Here is a 14198-nt window from a genome sequence, read left to right on the forward strand (position 1 = left end):
TTGGAGTTTAGGTGCTTGGTCTACAATAACAGTAATCCTCTCTAATGTTTTCATCTCTCTTTGCTCTGAATGTTGTACGTCTGTCATTAGGTTATAATAGGCCAGACGTCTAGCCAGCAGGCTCCAAATCATTCCACTCTGTGCTCTGCACCCCCCGCAAGAGAGTATAAAGAGAGAAAATAATCAAGGAATCAGTGGAATTTGTTCTGGAAAGGCACAGCCAGTGCCTCCATCAGCAATATGTGGAGAGATGATATAGGCTGCATAGGAAGAAAAGCGGGACCTTGGATGCTCTTTTTTCCCCGCTTTAGCCCATTGCCTGAGTCAGCGAGCGCTCCCTCACCATAAACTGCCACTTTTAATTTCCCCATCCTTCGCCCACTTGGCTGCTTGTCCAGTGCCTCCCCCTCCACAGATACCTCTGAGTACCTCTGAGTAATTCTGTGTGTCCACTTTCTTCCCGTCACCGTGGAGCACAGCCAGCAAATCCCACCCACCACCCCCCACCCACCGCCCTCTCTTCTGGTACTGTTTTTAGGATGAGACACGTCGATTCTGAATCATCTGTTTGGAGCCACCAGTCTCCCCCCCCCCCCTCAGGCTTTCTCACCATTATACCTCCATTTTATTAAAGAGCACAATAGTTGTGCCGCGGCGCGTTTATTATTTCGCCATAATGACTTTTGATGCATCAATCTTAAAAACAGCCCCATTTTGCTGATGGCGGGACACAGCATGCTGGCTATGACCTCTGACCCCAATCACACTCAGTCTTCCGTACAGATATTCCTTTAAAATCACTGGTCGTGGGTCAGTTCTTTTTTTTTTTAGCTGAATCAGCCCTTCGGTGTAGCACACTGTCAAAGCAGCTTGATCTAAATTTATGTCCTTCCTTTGTCCTTTTGCAGACTTTGGAAGCAGTGCTGAACTTCAAGTACTCGGGAGGAGCAGGCAAAGTGGAGGGCTACTACAGGGAGCTGTCTTTGGGGGTCCATGTTGACGTGGAGCCGTCGGTTTTCTTCACCAGAGTCAGCACCCTCCCTGCAACCAGGTAACACTGCTGGTGTTGCCCCACCTGTAGGCTCTCTCAGAAATGTGTTAATGTCCTTTAGTTTAACCTGATTCCATTGATTTTTTTCAGTGCAACAAGGTGTAAACACAACACTCACTTAGTGTCACCCTAAGTTGCTATGGCGAACTTGTTAGCAAACAGTTGCCTATTAATACATCCGGCAGACACAGAGCAACATTAGCATTAAGTTTGTGCTCCTTGCCATCTGTTGAATGTCTTGGCCAACTCCTGACGGAATTATCTGACTCTTTAGCTGCGAGATGCTCCAATGCTGTCACCATCTAGCTGCCAACTTTGTGTTTCATTTCACATACAGCACAGGAGGTCTTTCAAAACCTTTCTGCGTGTGATGTGTATCAGAACGGAGCTGCCTTCTGGAAAATCAACACAGTGATCAAGGGGAGGCTCAGACCGCTCTGTAGAGCTGAGCTGAATTATTCTGACTGCAGACTCTTCTTTTGTTCTTTAGTTACGTTATTTGACTGCACACAAACTGCTCCCGTGATCCTCCACCATGCACAAACTGAACCTTGTGTGAAAAGAGTCAGTTACTCTCTTTGTTTCTCAGAAGCCAAATTTAGTCAGTCTAATTCATATTTAATGATCCTTGCTCACCTCTTACAGGTAAACTGTTGTATTTGTTAAGTGACATGCTTCAGAATGCGTTGGATAAGCCATATTCGTCGCGGTCGCAGCAAAGTGATCACGTCCATTCTGTTCAGTAGTTCTTCCTCAGTGCGTAGAATCTGATGAGCCTGTAACCCTGCGTGCCATTTTTGTGCGGTTTTTTATTCGTCAATTAAACCCAGCCAATATCAGAGAAGACAACAATACTACTCAGCCTTCAGTGGAGCACCAGAAAGGCTACGGGAAATCTACCTCACAGTCGGCCATGTCTCAATAATTGGTGATGAATCTCAATTCTAAAGCTTCGTTTTATCTCATGTGTGATACAAAGGCAGCTAGTTTTTTTTTTTCTCTCTCCCGAGCAGGTAAATAGATATCAACCTTCTCTTTAACCACTGCTGCAACGCTCACACGGTGACATTATTGCTATGAAAACCAGAAGACTTAGGAATGTTATTTACACTGCCAGGTCAGATAGTGGCAGATGTAAATGGATATGAAATGGATATTCAGTCTTTTCTCATGCCCTGACGCTCGCTCTCTCTCTCTCTCTCTCTCTCTCTCTCTCATGCACATACACATGCATCTCTGTAGACACCCTCGCACAACCTCACACACTCACACTCAGCGTGTCTCACTTCACTCCACTTCTGAGCTCCCCAACCCCAAGCGAGGGAGACAGATCGTAGCCGAGTAATGGCCACCTGAGGTGAATCATTAGCTGTAATAATATCTGCAGTTTAAGCCATCCATCTTTGTTCAGCTCTCGATACGTATGCATACGTAGAGATGCTGCGCTGGCTGCTGCACCCTCACGCTGTCATTGCAGTCCCCCTCTACCTTATCTCAGCTGCACCCTTTAGTACTTTGTGCCTCGTCACACTGATGTACACTATCTCGTGGCTCTCAAGCAAATCTCAACATTTGAAATGTGCTGAAATTGAGACCTAGGAAATGTTTAAGGAGAGTGCCTGCAGGTAATCTTAAGTCCAGTAAAGTTTATTTATGTCGCTTTTGGTGACCTTTCTTATAGGCCCACATCAGTGGTCAGTTATCTTGAAGTAGGATAACCTGTCTAAAAACATATGGAGCAAGTTAACCAGCGCCTTAGCATATAATTATGATGTTGGGCTAATATGTCCAAGTCATGAAATTCTTTAAACAAATACTTTTCTCCAGTTGTTACATCAGACAGTTCAAAAAGACAATTTTATGGTCATTTTACCAATGTTCTGCTCTTTTATTAAGGTGAGGTTCTTGTTTAGCTGCTTGTGTGTGAACAACATTTATCTGCCTTCGTTTGTTAAATGAAATAAGTGGAGATGAACCAAAGTGTCTTTTAGGAAGACGTGTTTACATTTCTCAAAGTACTCAAAATGTTTGGCTTGGTATCAAAACTCGGGTATTGCATCAACTACTGCTGAAGAATTTTCAGCCGTACCTGCCTGTAATCCTGCCAGCAGTGACATCTGTGGAAAAAAATCCCTTAACCCCAGACAATGCTGAAATGTGGAGAAAGTTGTTTTCAGGGCAGCCTGCATTGAAATGAAGTTCAAGGACAAAAAGTGCTTCAAGCCACGGTTTTGTGTGTGTGTCTGCTTGCGTGCGTACATGTGTGCGTGCGTGCTTGTATGCATCAGACATTGGTATTGACGTTATCTCCACATGGTTTAGGTATGAGATGACCTCAGCACTCAAACACGCATTGGGAACTTAATCACACTCATTCACGCATCCAGATTTCAGAGTGACACACAGATTCATACATTATTTACTCACATCTCCTTTGAATTTCCCCCCCGGAGAGACGGACATTAAAGTAAGACGTTAAACACACTTTACTTTTTGAGATAAGTACTATTGAATTTCTTCTTGGCTCTGAGTTAAAAGAGAATTTGGAAGTGGTTGGATGAAATTGCTCAGTAATACAGAAACGTGTCCTTTCAGACTGTGTTTGTGTTTCTCTGTCTTTTGCTCCCTCCCTCTCCACCTGCTGTATCTATCCTCTCACATGCAGGTGGATCTGTCCAGCCATGTCTCTCTCTGTGTACAAACACTACATACATTTACTTCCTCGTCTCTCTTTCTTTTCTTAACTCCCTGCGGCACCATTCTTCTGCTCTTCCTTCCTTTCTCTCTCAAATTTTTCCTCCCTTACCCTCTTATTTTCTTCTTTCTTTATCTTTGTTGTAGTCCTATTTTAGATTCATGTAGAGATTGACTCTTCAGTCAATGTTTTGTGCTCTGTGCACTTTTAGTGGACACATCTGGTCTTTTAAAGGCTTTTTTCATTTTTTTTTTCTCCACTGCATCATTTTAAGGCCCTGTTTAAGACTCACGGCCAATCACCCTGGCTCCTGTCATCCCCTTTTAAAAGAACTGCTCTCCCAGCTGTGACATACTGCGTCTCCCATGAGGAATCTTATATCCTTGTATGGAGGTGCAGAGGGCAAAGTGCAAATGCATGGTGCAGATGGTCTCTTTTCAGTTCAGCCTCCACAGGTCGCATGAGCTGATAAGTGCCCTTCATAACCCTGTTTATGATCAGCAAATTGTGGATTTTATTGTGGTCACATCGTTATGAAATTTAGCCAACACAGTTGAACAAACAGCAGTTACTTTGCTGTACCACATTACGTGGTTCATTTGAGAAATTTTCCTTTAACTGTGAACGAGAATGATGATAAATGTGGGAGCAGGTGGGTCTCAAGGATGGCAGTCGTTTGTGTCGTCATTCAGCGGCAGCCTGGTGCTGGCTGTGTGAGATTTAATCCAGGTAACCAGTGGATTTGATGTGTATAATCAGACTTTGACAAAGTGCAGCACTCCAGGTAGTAACTGCAGAAGGACCGTGTATCTGCCACCTTCAGATGGTTGTGTAGGGAGTTAATCAGCTGTTAGGGAGGCCAGCTGTTGGGGATAATAGATGCCGGTAGAACTCAATATTCATTTGCCATAATCAGTTGAACTTATTTTTGTCAGCTCAATTAGACGTATCTGCTGGTTAACGAATGCATGGTGAGACTGAAGCGCTCAAACAAACCCTAAATAACGGGGGGCCGGGTACACTGTTGACCTGCCCTGAGCCGGCAGCTGTCATAGAATGAAGTTCATCACTGCACCAAAATTCCAGTTGCGCTGCCATATTGCCAATGACATCTTGCCTGCGTTTTCCTCCAACTGTGTTTCGTGGCAAGTCACTAAAACATCCAACAGGTGCAGGCTAAGAAAAAAGAAAACCTCACTGCAGCTCAAGGAAATACAGCTTCGCAAAGATGGAGCCGCTGTGCGGTCCCTCTATCCGTCTCTGTCCTGCTCTCTCTACATGTTAGTCTTTCCGTCCATCTGTCACTGTGCAGTTAGTGCGCAGTGAGACCAGGAAATGGCACACAGAGAGTCACTGGTGTGTCCTCGCAGAATGGGTGAAGCTGTGGAAGCTCAGCTGGCTTGCTAACTGCCACCTCACGATCTCGCCACTTCCAGGTGTGTCCCAGCTCTGGGAGGCTTGCTGTCACATAGTCAATCCAGCGATCTAAGGGACGTAAAGAGTGAAGAGGTTTTTGTGTGTGTTGATGAGACATTATGATGACAGTACATGAAGCCACCTGAGTGGACAGAACAGGGCGCTGATCCTACTTTGTTCAGCCCGTCTGGACTGAGTAGCTGCGGTTAGACTGACTCGTCAGGAAGCTCAAACAGCACGCATGAGTGATCTGACTTTTCTGCTGTGTCTGAGTGACTCAACTGTCTTGTACATGAAGTCCTTAAAAAAAGGATTTTAAATCGTGTTTTAGTCTTCCTACATTTTGCAGGGGGGGAAAAAGATTGAACTTGTGAATCATCATCCAGAAGCTTAAAAAAAAAAAATCTGGATTTTATTGTTTTGGTTATATCACCCAGCCCTAGATACATCTCCCTGCATAATACAACAGTATAATCCACTACAGCATCACAAAGAAAGGCCTTTAAATGCCCACAGTAATCACCACCTCTCTAAAAAAAAGCAGTTTCAGTTGCAGGTATGAAGGATTTCTTACAGGGCTTCTGTGATTGCATTACATTGTAACCCCTGTATCTCATTTACCTCTCTGACTTTCCTCACAGACTTTCTTTCTACTGTTTCTTCCGATGCTCTCTCTCTCTTCTCTCCCCCCTCTCGCTGTTTCTCAGCTCCTCTGTCCGTTCTTTTCCATCTCAGTTTCTTCCTTTCCTGCCTCTCTTCTATTGTGTCTCTCATGACTTCTTTCATTACTTCGCCCCATATCTCTGTTTGCCGTCGCCCTGCCCTCCTCTGTTGCTCTCTTTTGCCTCAGTCTACATTTTCTACCTCTTATATCGCGCAGACCTTATTTTCTTTCTTCCTGCTTTCTCACATTTGGCCGTATGTCAGGTGACAGATCTCTTAAAGGGGGCAGCTGAAAGCCAGGACGTGTGAAATACTCAGTGATCCATACTTTACAGGGACCTGTTAAAATCCCATTTGCTCAACACTGTGTTGCTGTGGAGAATGCATAGCTCTATCGGGGGACATGAACCGATCCTGTGCATCATCTATAGCATTGTGAGTAATTCTAACACTTCGCGGCTCCTATATGAAGGGAAGCCTCTGCTGTTCTGCCGCCTTCAGCTAACAGATGTCACTGTAAACAGTTTTCAGACCATTTTTTTTTAGCCCAGTGAAATCATTTCACATCACATCCTTCACTCACCTCCATTGTTTCAGGGTGGAAGCAGAAATCTCAGAGACAAACATCTTAAAACAGGCGCAGAGAGTAAATATGCTTTTGGGTGAACTGCCCCTTTAGTGGGTACAATTCATGATTTGATTTTAATTCATCATTTGACAACGTGCGCATGCTGACAAGCCAGCAATTACGTTTTTAGCCAATGTTCACTTGTTATTAAATCTTCAAATGTGGACATAAAAGTAGAGTCAACGGTCCCTTATTGGCTCCCGTGGCTAAAAATAGCCCATCATTGGCAGTACTCTAAATCCAACCAGGCTAATTAAGGCCATTACACTTTGTGTGCGGGGAATATGTCACGGTTTTGTGCCAGAGTAGAGCTGCAACATCAGCCCTTATTGATAGCAGATTTACAGAATTGACTGAGGATGTGGGCCCAGCGCCATTGATCTTTGCCTTTTTGCCTCCTCCCACTGTGTGTTCCATTTTTCCCACCCACTACCTCACAATTACAGTGTCCCCAGTCCCAGCTAATGCGCGGTCAGTGTCAGTGGCTCAGTGTGCTCTGTATTGTTGATGTAGGAACAAAGATGATCAGACTGTGGCCCTGGCAAGTGTCTGTTTTGTGCTTTGTGGTCTTGCCATAGAAATGTGTGGCACCAGGCTTTGAGAGTGACTCCACTGCATCAGGATCCTCTTCAAATCAATAATAGCAAAACGCTGACCTCATGCTTCATTTGTTAGTGTGGTCCAGTTCTCAGAAATAGGCGGTGGCATTCATGAACTCGCTATTTCCCCAACTTTGGTCCTCCACTGGAAATGGTCTATAGTAAACCGTCACCATTGAAGTTCATTTAGATCCTTGACTCAGCTGTACGTGGTGGTGACAGCATGAAAACATCTCTGCTCACACACTTCCAGGGACATGTATGTTCTAAAACATGCAGCACATGTGTTCTTTTGGGCTTCATTAAACGCACCCAAGGCAAAAGTATTGCTGTTTTATTGATGGATGATTTGCTTGCCATGAGCGACGACGCACGTTCGATATGTGTTCACTGAGAAACTCGGGGGATAACTTTGCTCCCTCTCCGCCTCGCCCTGCTCTTAAATAGGAATTTAAAAATTCACAGACTGAAATGGAGACAAGTAGGTTGAAACCCTATTGGCGGTTTTGAATTATTTATTTAGCTTAGATCTCGGTGCCCTGGGTAGTAGCTCAGCAGAATACTTATCAAAATGATTCAGTGTTGTGATTCAGTTCCCTCTAGTTCAAAAACATAATCTTCAGCTTTTGTCTACAGACGTTCTGTAGCAGTCTCAGCAGCAACAGTTCTTGAATGAAGTTGCCCACCACTTTTCAGCATCCTTTCAGGCTCACGCTGTGCTGGGGCTTATCAAAAGGTGCATGTCTGTGGCTGTATCCCTGCCTCTTTTCTCTCAGTTTATCTCAGGTACTTCGTGCTTGAGCAGTGAGCCTGTGTTTCCTAACCGGGAGGTCTGATTGATCACCTCAGCTGAACGGCCTGGCTTATAAATCAGTGCCTCACCCCACTCAGCGCGTTAATCACATCCAACAACAAAGACAACGAGACAATTAAAGAAACATGGGTAGGCCTTAAAAAATATGCTCCTTTAATTGTCGCAGCAGTTTATTAGCGACTTGGGCAAGCTCAGCTTAAGCCTCCATTAACCCTGAGATTTAAGAGGCAAGACGCTGGCTGAGAGGAGGGGGGGGCTTGGTGTGACCTGGAGGGAAGATGATGGGTGATGGGCTTCATTTCATTTGTGCAAAGGACATGTTTTCTTAGCTTTTGCGGTTTGAGTCCACTTATCATGGAGCGTTCCACAGATCCCTCCTTTAGTCTGTGAGCTGTGACACAGAAGACAACCAGAGATTGTCTATAAAATGTGTCATTATAAATTATGGATGTATTAGTCAGAGTAATCTTTGTAAACTTAATAACAGCTAATCCGAGTGTTGATATGGAATATGGCTTTTCCCAGTGAGGCTCTGTTACTATGCTGATGCATTGCTTTACTATTCATACATACCCCTCTCTGCTTTTTATTTCATATACGTTCATACCCATTTAAGAATATGTATGTGTTGATATATTCATAATTAGGCATGAGCACAGGTGCTGTTACTAATTGGACACATTATCTATCTTTTTCAAGAAAGTGTGTCTCCTGCAGAGAGTGAGGCATGTTTGTATCTTTGGATTTAAAGCCAAACCCTGTGAAGGCAACTCTTCAAAACGAAGTGTGGATATTATGCGTAAAATGTAAACCAGGAGTGAGGAACTTTGTTCTGTCAAGACCCATTTCAATTTTTACAACATTCCTCAAGAGGGGTCGCTGGCTGTTGGGCAGCACCTGAGAAGGTTATTATGCCTGGCCATGCTAAGTTATTGAAGACATACATCACACCAACCTCGGCGGTGGCTGGAATTGTTTCTCTTTTGCGTTTGATGTCAGATGGTAGTGACGATGATGATGATGATGTCTTGTCTGATGACTTGTTAATGTCCACCATGAAGGTCCAATCACACAGACGCTTGCTATCATTGAGTTTCCACGTCAGCTTTTCCTTCATCTCTATGAATGATTCCAGACAAACTGACACTTTGTGACTCCTTCACAAACTCTCCTTCTGAATGAGGTTTCAGCTTCTTAGCTGTTAGCTCGCTCACCACAAAACTCACCTGCAGAACACTGTCTCTGTCAGAATGTGGTCTGTGAAAGCTGCATGATGGGCATCCAAACTCTGCCGAAGAGCTTTATCCAAGCGCATTTGTCCTTGCAGCTCGTCCAGTTTAGCATGTTTTAGACCTGTAGTGTCTCTTGAGACTGGTCTTTTTTCATTACTGCTTGTTCGTCATCACAAGTTAACGTAATAACAACACTCCCCAACTACTTACATTTTGTCGACAGTGGCCATGATGCACTGACGTGATATCAAAGCTCTGTGTGTGTGTGTGTGTGTGTGTGAGTGTGAGTGTGTTGCCAACAGGGACTTATTTTATGTTATTTTCTTTTTCACTGAAAAAAGTAATTGCTTTTTTTGTCTTTATGAATTGCCTCACGAGCCATGCAGGCCATATACATCCCAGAGGCCAGAGCCCCCCCATGTGAACATTCCTCCTGTACCCTTCCAGAAACTATTAATGTAACAGGACACAGGCTGCAGTGGAAAGTCTGCTCTCTGTTTCTGAGCTATCCATTCCTTTCATCTGTCATTACTGGAGGAAAAAAAAAAAAAAACACCTACTTGGGGGTTAAAATTAACTCTTTGAAAATCCCAGCATCATGTCTCCTGTCTTGATCTAAATCACAAATTGGCCCTCTTATGATCTGCATGAGAAAAGCAGGTGCGGGATGATGTGGAGATGGTCTGCTCCATGAAAGCACCGCCACCTTTGATGTTATGACAAGGACTGATGAGTACTTCACACCCCGTCTTCTCTTGATCTCATGCATTTGCCGTGTGCGTGTATGTGGCCGTGTATTTTTAGAAAGTAATTGTAACCTCATGCATAAAGTATAAGCTCACATACACATTAAGAAGTCTTTATGCATAAGTTACACGGGCAGCAGAGTCTCGCCATCGAACACAAGTGATTGTAGGCTTTTTGTGATGAGTGAATGTGTGTGATGTAGAAGAAATCCTTGTCAAAAATGATGCACAGGGCCGTCGCTCACAATGAGCCTGTGAAAACAGAACTACCACTGTCTGTTATGTACTCTGATTTGAGAGATTCTGGTTCCACACTCAGTCTTTGTGTCTGTCCACAGCACCCGACAGTGTCATCTACTGCTCGACATCTTCAACCCAACAGAGCATGAGCTCACCGTCAACGCCAAGAACAACCAGGACCTGGTTCTCCATGCTAGTGAGTGCCAGAGGTGAGTGGACGGTTTCTCTTACCTACATACAGACAGATACAGTCCTACCATATAGTGATGACTCATAGCAAGATGTCGTCCAGGTCTTAAGTGTGTTTAGTTCTGAACTGCTAGTTAACCTTGAATCTTTATGTATTGACATCCTACTAACCACCATGTGGATCTTAGCAGGCCAATGTTACCTCTTCTATTTACTTCTTTTTAAATATAAAGATATAAAATACTAAACACAGATACTAAAATATTACAGAAAAGCCTAAAGCAAAGCCACGATGTTGCTATAAATACAGCATGTCTGAATGTCTACAGAATGTTAAGTTAGGCCTTCTTTATGCGCTGTGATGCAGCTCTGTCATGTTTCTCCAAACATCACATTGGACCTGGGTATCATCAGGTGCTAAATATTAAATGACTTTTGAGCCTTTCCAGTACTATTTCTCACTAGGATGAAATTCATCCCAGCATTGAAATTACTGATTTACAAGCATCATCTTTGTTTACACCCGACCATGCAAGTGTGTAAACATATCTGCTCTAAAAGAGGCCGAAACGTGGTCTTGCTACATCTGGCAAATTGAAAATTGGACAGTTATTGCCCCCGACATCTTTCTTTTGTCAGCTTCAGGGCTTCTTCACAGTCCCGTAAGACGCTGCTGATTCACCTGAAAGAAGTCTATTCATCTGGGTTTCAATTTGAGTGTCCTAAAGAATAAAAAATCTGGAGGAAATCCTAAAGTTGTATCAGACAAAAAAAAAAAAAAAAAAAAAAGATTTGGTTTTTATAGTCCCAAACTCGTCATTCCCTAATGCGTCCCTCCTGTTTTTCTCTTTCCCCTGACATATGGATATACCTGCACACACATCGTCACACTCTCTTACCACTTCTGTAGAGTACCTCAGCCTCTCTCTCTCTCCCCCCGCCTGTCGTTTCACTGGAAAATGGCAAATTATGATTCCTGTCTGCGCTGTCTCTCCAGTGCATCCTTCGCCACAAGCAGAGGTACACTGTTGGTGACTCATAGGCCTTTCTCCACAGGGGTGGGATGTTATTATTTGAGGGGAATTAGGGGGTGGAAAGGGATCTTTTCAGACAGAGCCAAACAGCTCATCACTCAACTCGCACCAAATAATCTTTCCTGTGCAGAAATGAGCCGCTAAGATAAGCTTACCAGCGCTTTTTTTTTTTACCTGCTATTTTCCTCAAAAAGGATAACTTCAGAAGTCTCTGAAAACAGAGCTTTGAGCGATACTGTTTTATTTCGCCTTGTATTATAATGAATTGGCTGGGTGCAAGGGTGTCATCATTGCTAAACTGGGAGAACAACAAAACAACAATCAAGCAGCATGATTGTTTATGTTTTAATGCAGAGTAAATGTTAGTTTGTAGTGTCAGGGAGGAGTGATGCTGCGATTATGTGAGACGATATAACATTTGAAAGAAGAAATACAAATAAAAGTTGAATTTGTGAGCACTATATGGGCTGTGAAACACCACGCAAGACTTTAGTGGAGTCAGTTAATCTTTTCTCATTAACGTAATGTAAATATAAATGTTTATGAAGTAAATTAATTCAATGCAAAACTTAGAGTTTTTATCTTCAAATCACTTCAGTCTGCTAATCAAGAGTGTTTTCGACTTAATAATAATAATGAGTTGAATAAATGTTCTTCTGTGAGTTCACTCAGCTTCTGTAATTACGTATCAAAACATGGCCAGCGTGCGAGCAGACTTGTGACTGTGACCGTTAACACTCTCACAGACCGCTCTGTTTGGAGCTGATGATGTAAACTTACTGTGTATCTTTTAATACCGTACATGTTAAAAGAAGTCACGGCTGATTTCATGATAATGAAACGATGCTAACCACACTGAAGGCTAGTATCGGTACAATGACAGCTTCTCTTTTTTAATGCAGTGAATTCAGTGTTACATTACATGTATTTATGTACATTGTCTCACTTGAACTACATTTCCCAGCAGTGCGAGGGTCCCATAGCCTAGTTGTCGGGTAGCGTGACTAAATGCTTCATTGTTGTGTTTTCTGTTGACATTTTCTATTTCTATAATCAACAAAAATGATATTAAATCAAACCGAGTCAGTAGAGAGAGAATCCAGGTAAAAGATGTGTATTTAAACTTAAACTAAACCTTTTTTTATTTCTAACTGTGGAATTTAATTGAGTGCATTTTATTCATCTGTTTCATTTCTGAAACTACACTGGAGTTTCTGATATTAAGATTAATAACTTGATGAATGATTTGGTTTACTTTATTATTTGGCAGTCGATGTCTTTTTAGGTGAAATGGCGTCAGTGTTTCATGCTTGAGGAACATAGTGTAGCTCGACTTCCAGTAAAGGTGTGGTGTTGGTGTAGATTAATAGTGAAGAGCAGCTTAGACTTAGACTGTTTTTTTATAGATCCAAATTTGGGAAATTATTCTGTTGCAGCAGCAGTTTAAACATACAGGCAAACACAAAGTATATACAACAAACACTTAAAAATATAACAAAATATATAAACTAGACTAACAGCATTTGTTAAAAATATAACTAAGTATAGCTAAATATCTAGTTATATAATATGTATTATAATATTATAATAATATAACGAAATTACAATATAACAAAGTATATAAACAAGTATTTACAGTTGTTCCTAAGAGAGTGAGCCAGAGCTATAAACTATATACCAGACAGAAATTGTGCAAGTTGCAGATGATAAATAAATATAAACAATAGACAGTATGTGCAATTGCAGCTTGCAGCTGCGCAGGCTACATTTTCCACACTGTCGGTGCCAGTGTAATATCACCCATGCTGGTTATGTATTCTTGTCTTTTAAAATTAGAGTGGCTGTTTTCTCAGCCGTAAACACTGTACAGCCAGGTCAGACTTTGAGTTAGTGTAAGTGGTATCGTACCCGCAGTGGAAGCGCTGCTTAATGACTGCCGGTTAGGTGAACCACACTTCTCTCTTTGCTCTGCTGTTTTTTTTGCCTGCTTCTTCAGTATATCTGAGCAGAGAGGTGTTTTTTTATGTTGTTTTTTTTTCCTTTTCCACAAGTATTTTATTAAATGAACAAATCATACCAGAGAATAAATGAGTGCTTGCCAAAGAAAAGCACAAATGTGCTGTCATTTTATCATTTTCAGGAGTCTTTTGAAAGAGATTTTGATCTCAAGGTCCCATGCTGGTTATCCATTTACCACCCACTGTTCTGCCTGAGGAACAGTGGCACTATGTAAAGCTTTGTCAGACTGTAAGTACTATCAAAGGTTGCATGAATATCAACATATAATATATGCAGTCATACATTAGACTCTGCTCTTTTCAGTAATTGTAGATATCTTCAAAAAGAACCACAAAACAAACCTTAAGTCACAAAGAATTTACATTTTATGTTGCTTCTACAACACCACATTTCAGAGGCAAATATTGTACTTTTTCCTCCACTACATAAGTCTATCAGATTGTAGTACTTTTCAGGCTTAGATTCCACATAAAAACAAAAGCTAATCTTAGAAAACACAACACATCGTTTAAGATTAAACCAGTGGTTACCAGCCTTTTTTACCTTTTGACTTGCTCCAATAAAAGTCGTGCCTGGATGGGGCTCCTTGTCACGATTCACATCTCTTTGACTGCTTGCAATTAAAAATTATCATTTCAATAACTGTTTGAGGGCCAATTTCACAATAAAGCAAAAGTAGCTACACCTACTTTATTGTCTCTCCCATTAATCATTTCACAAGTCCAAATTTTATGTTTGGAGCCCTTTGGAGGGGCCCCACTGGACAAACTACTTCCACCAACAATAAAATCCTGCTTCCACCACTTTCTAGAGCCAAAGCAGATTTCACACGCAAGACTGGGTGAATGGTTCAATACAGTCAGATAAAACAG

The 14198-nt window shown here is 42.2% G+C and overlaps 1 protein-coding gene across 3 annotated transcripts in view; it reads left to right on the forward strand.

Annotated features, from left to right (window-relative positions):
* trappc9 (trafficking protein particle complex subunit 9) overlaps positions 1-14198 on the forward strand; it is a 182991-nt gene that overhangs the window by 84654 nt on the left and 84139 nt on the right. For all 3 annotated transcript variants that reach the window (XM_076753979.1, XM_076753980.1, XM_076753982.1), the window contains 2 exons: positions 909-1051; positions 10183-10293. In XM_076753979.1, the coding sequence (XP_076610094.1) occupies positions 909-1051; positions 10183-10293 (254 nt within the window). The remainder of the gene's footprint in view (positions 1-908; positions 1052-10182; positions 10294-14198) is intronic.

Source organism: Chaetodon auriga, chromosome 17, assembly GCF_051107435.1.
Source record: "Chaetodon auriga isolate fChaAug3 chromosome 17, fChaAug3.hap1, whole genome shotgun sequence".
Lineage (NCBI taxonomy): Eukaryota > Metazoa > Chordata > Actinopteri > Chaetodontiformes > Chaetodontidae > Chaetodon > Chaetodon auriga.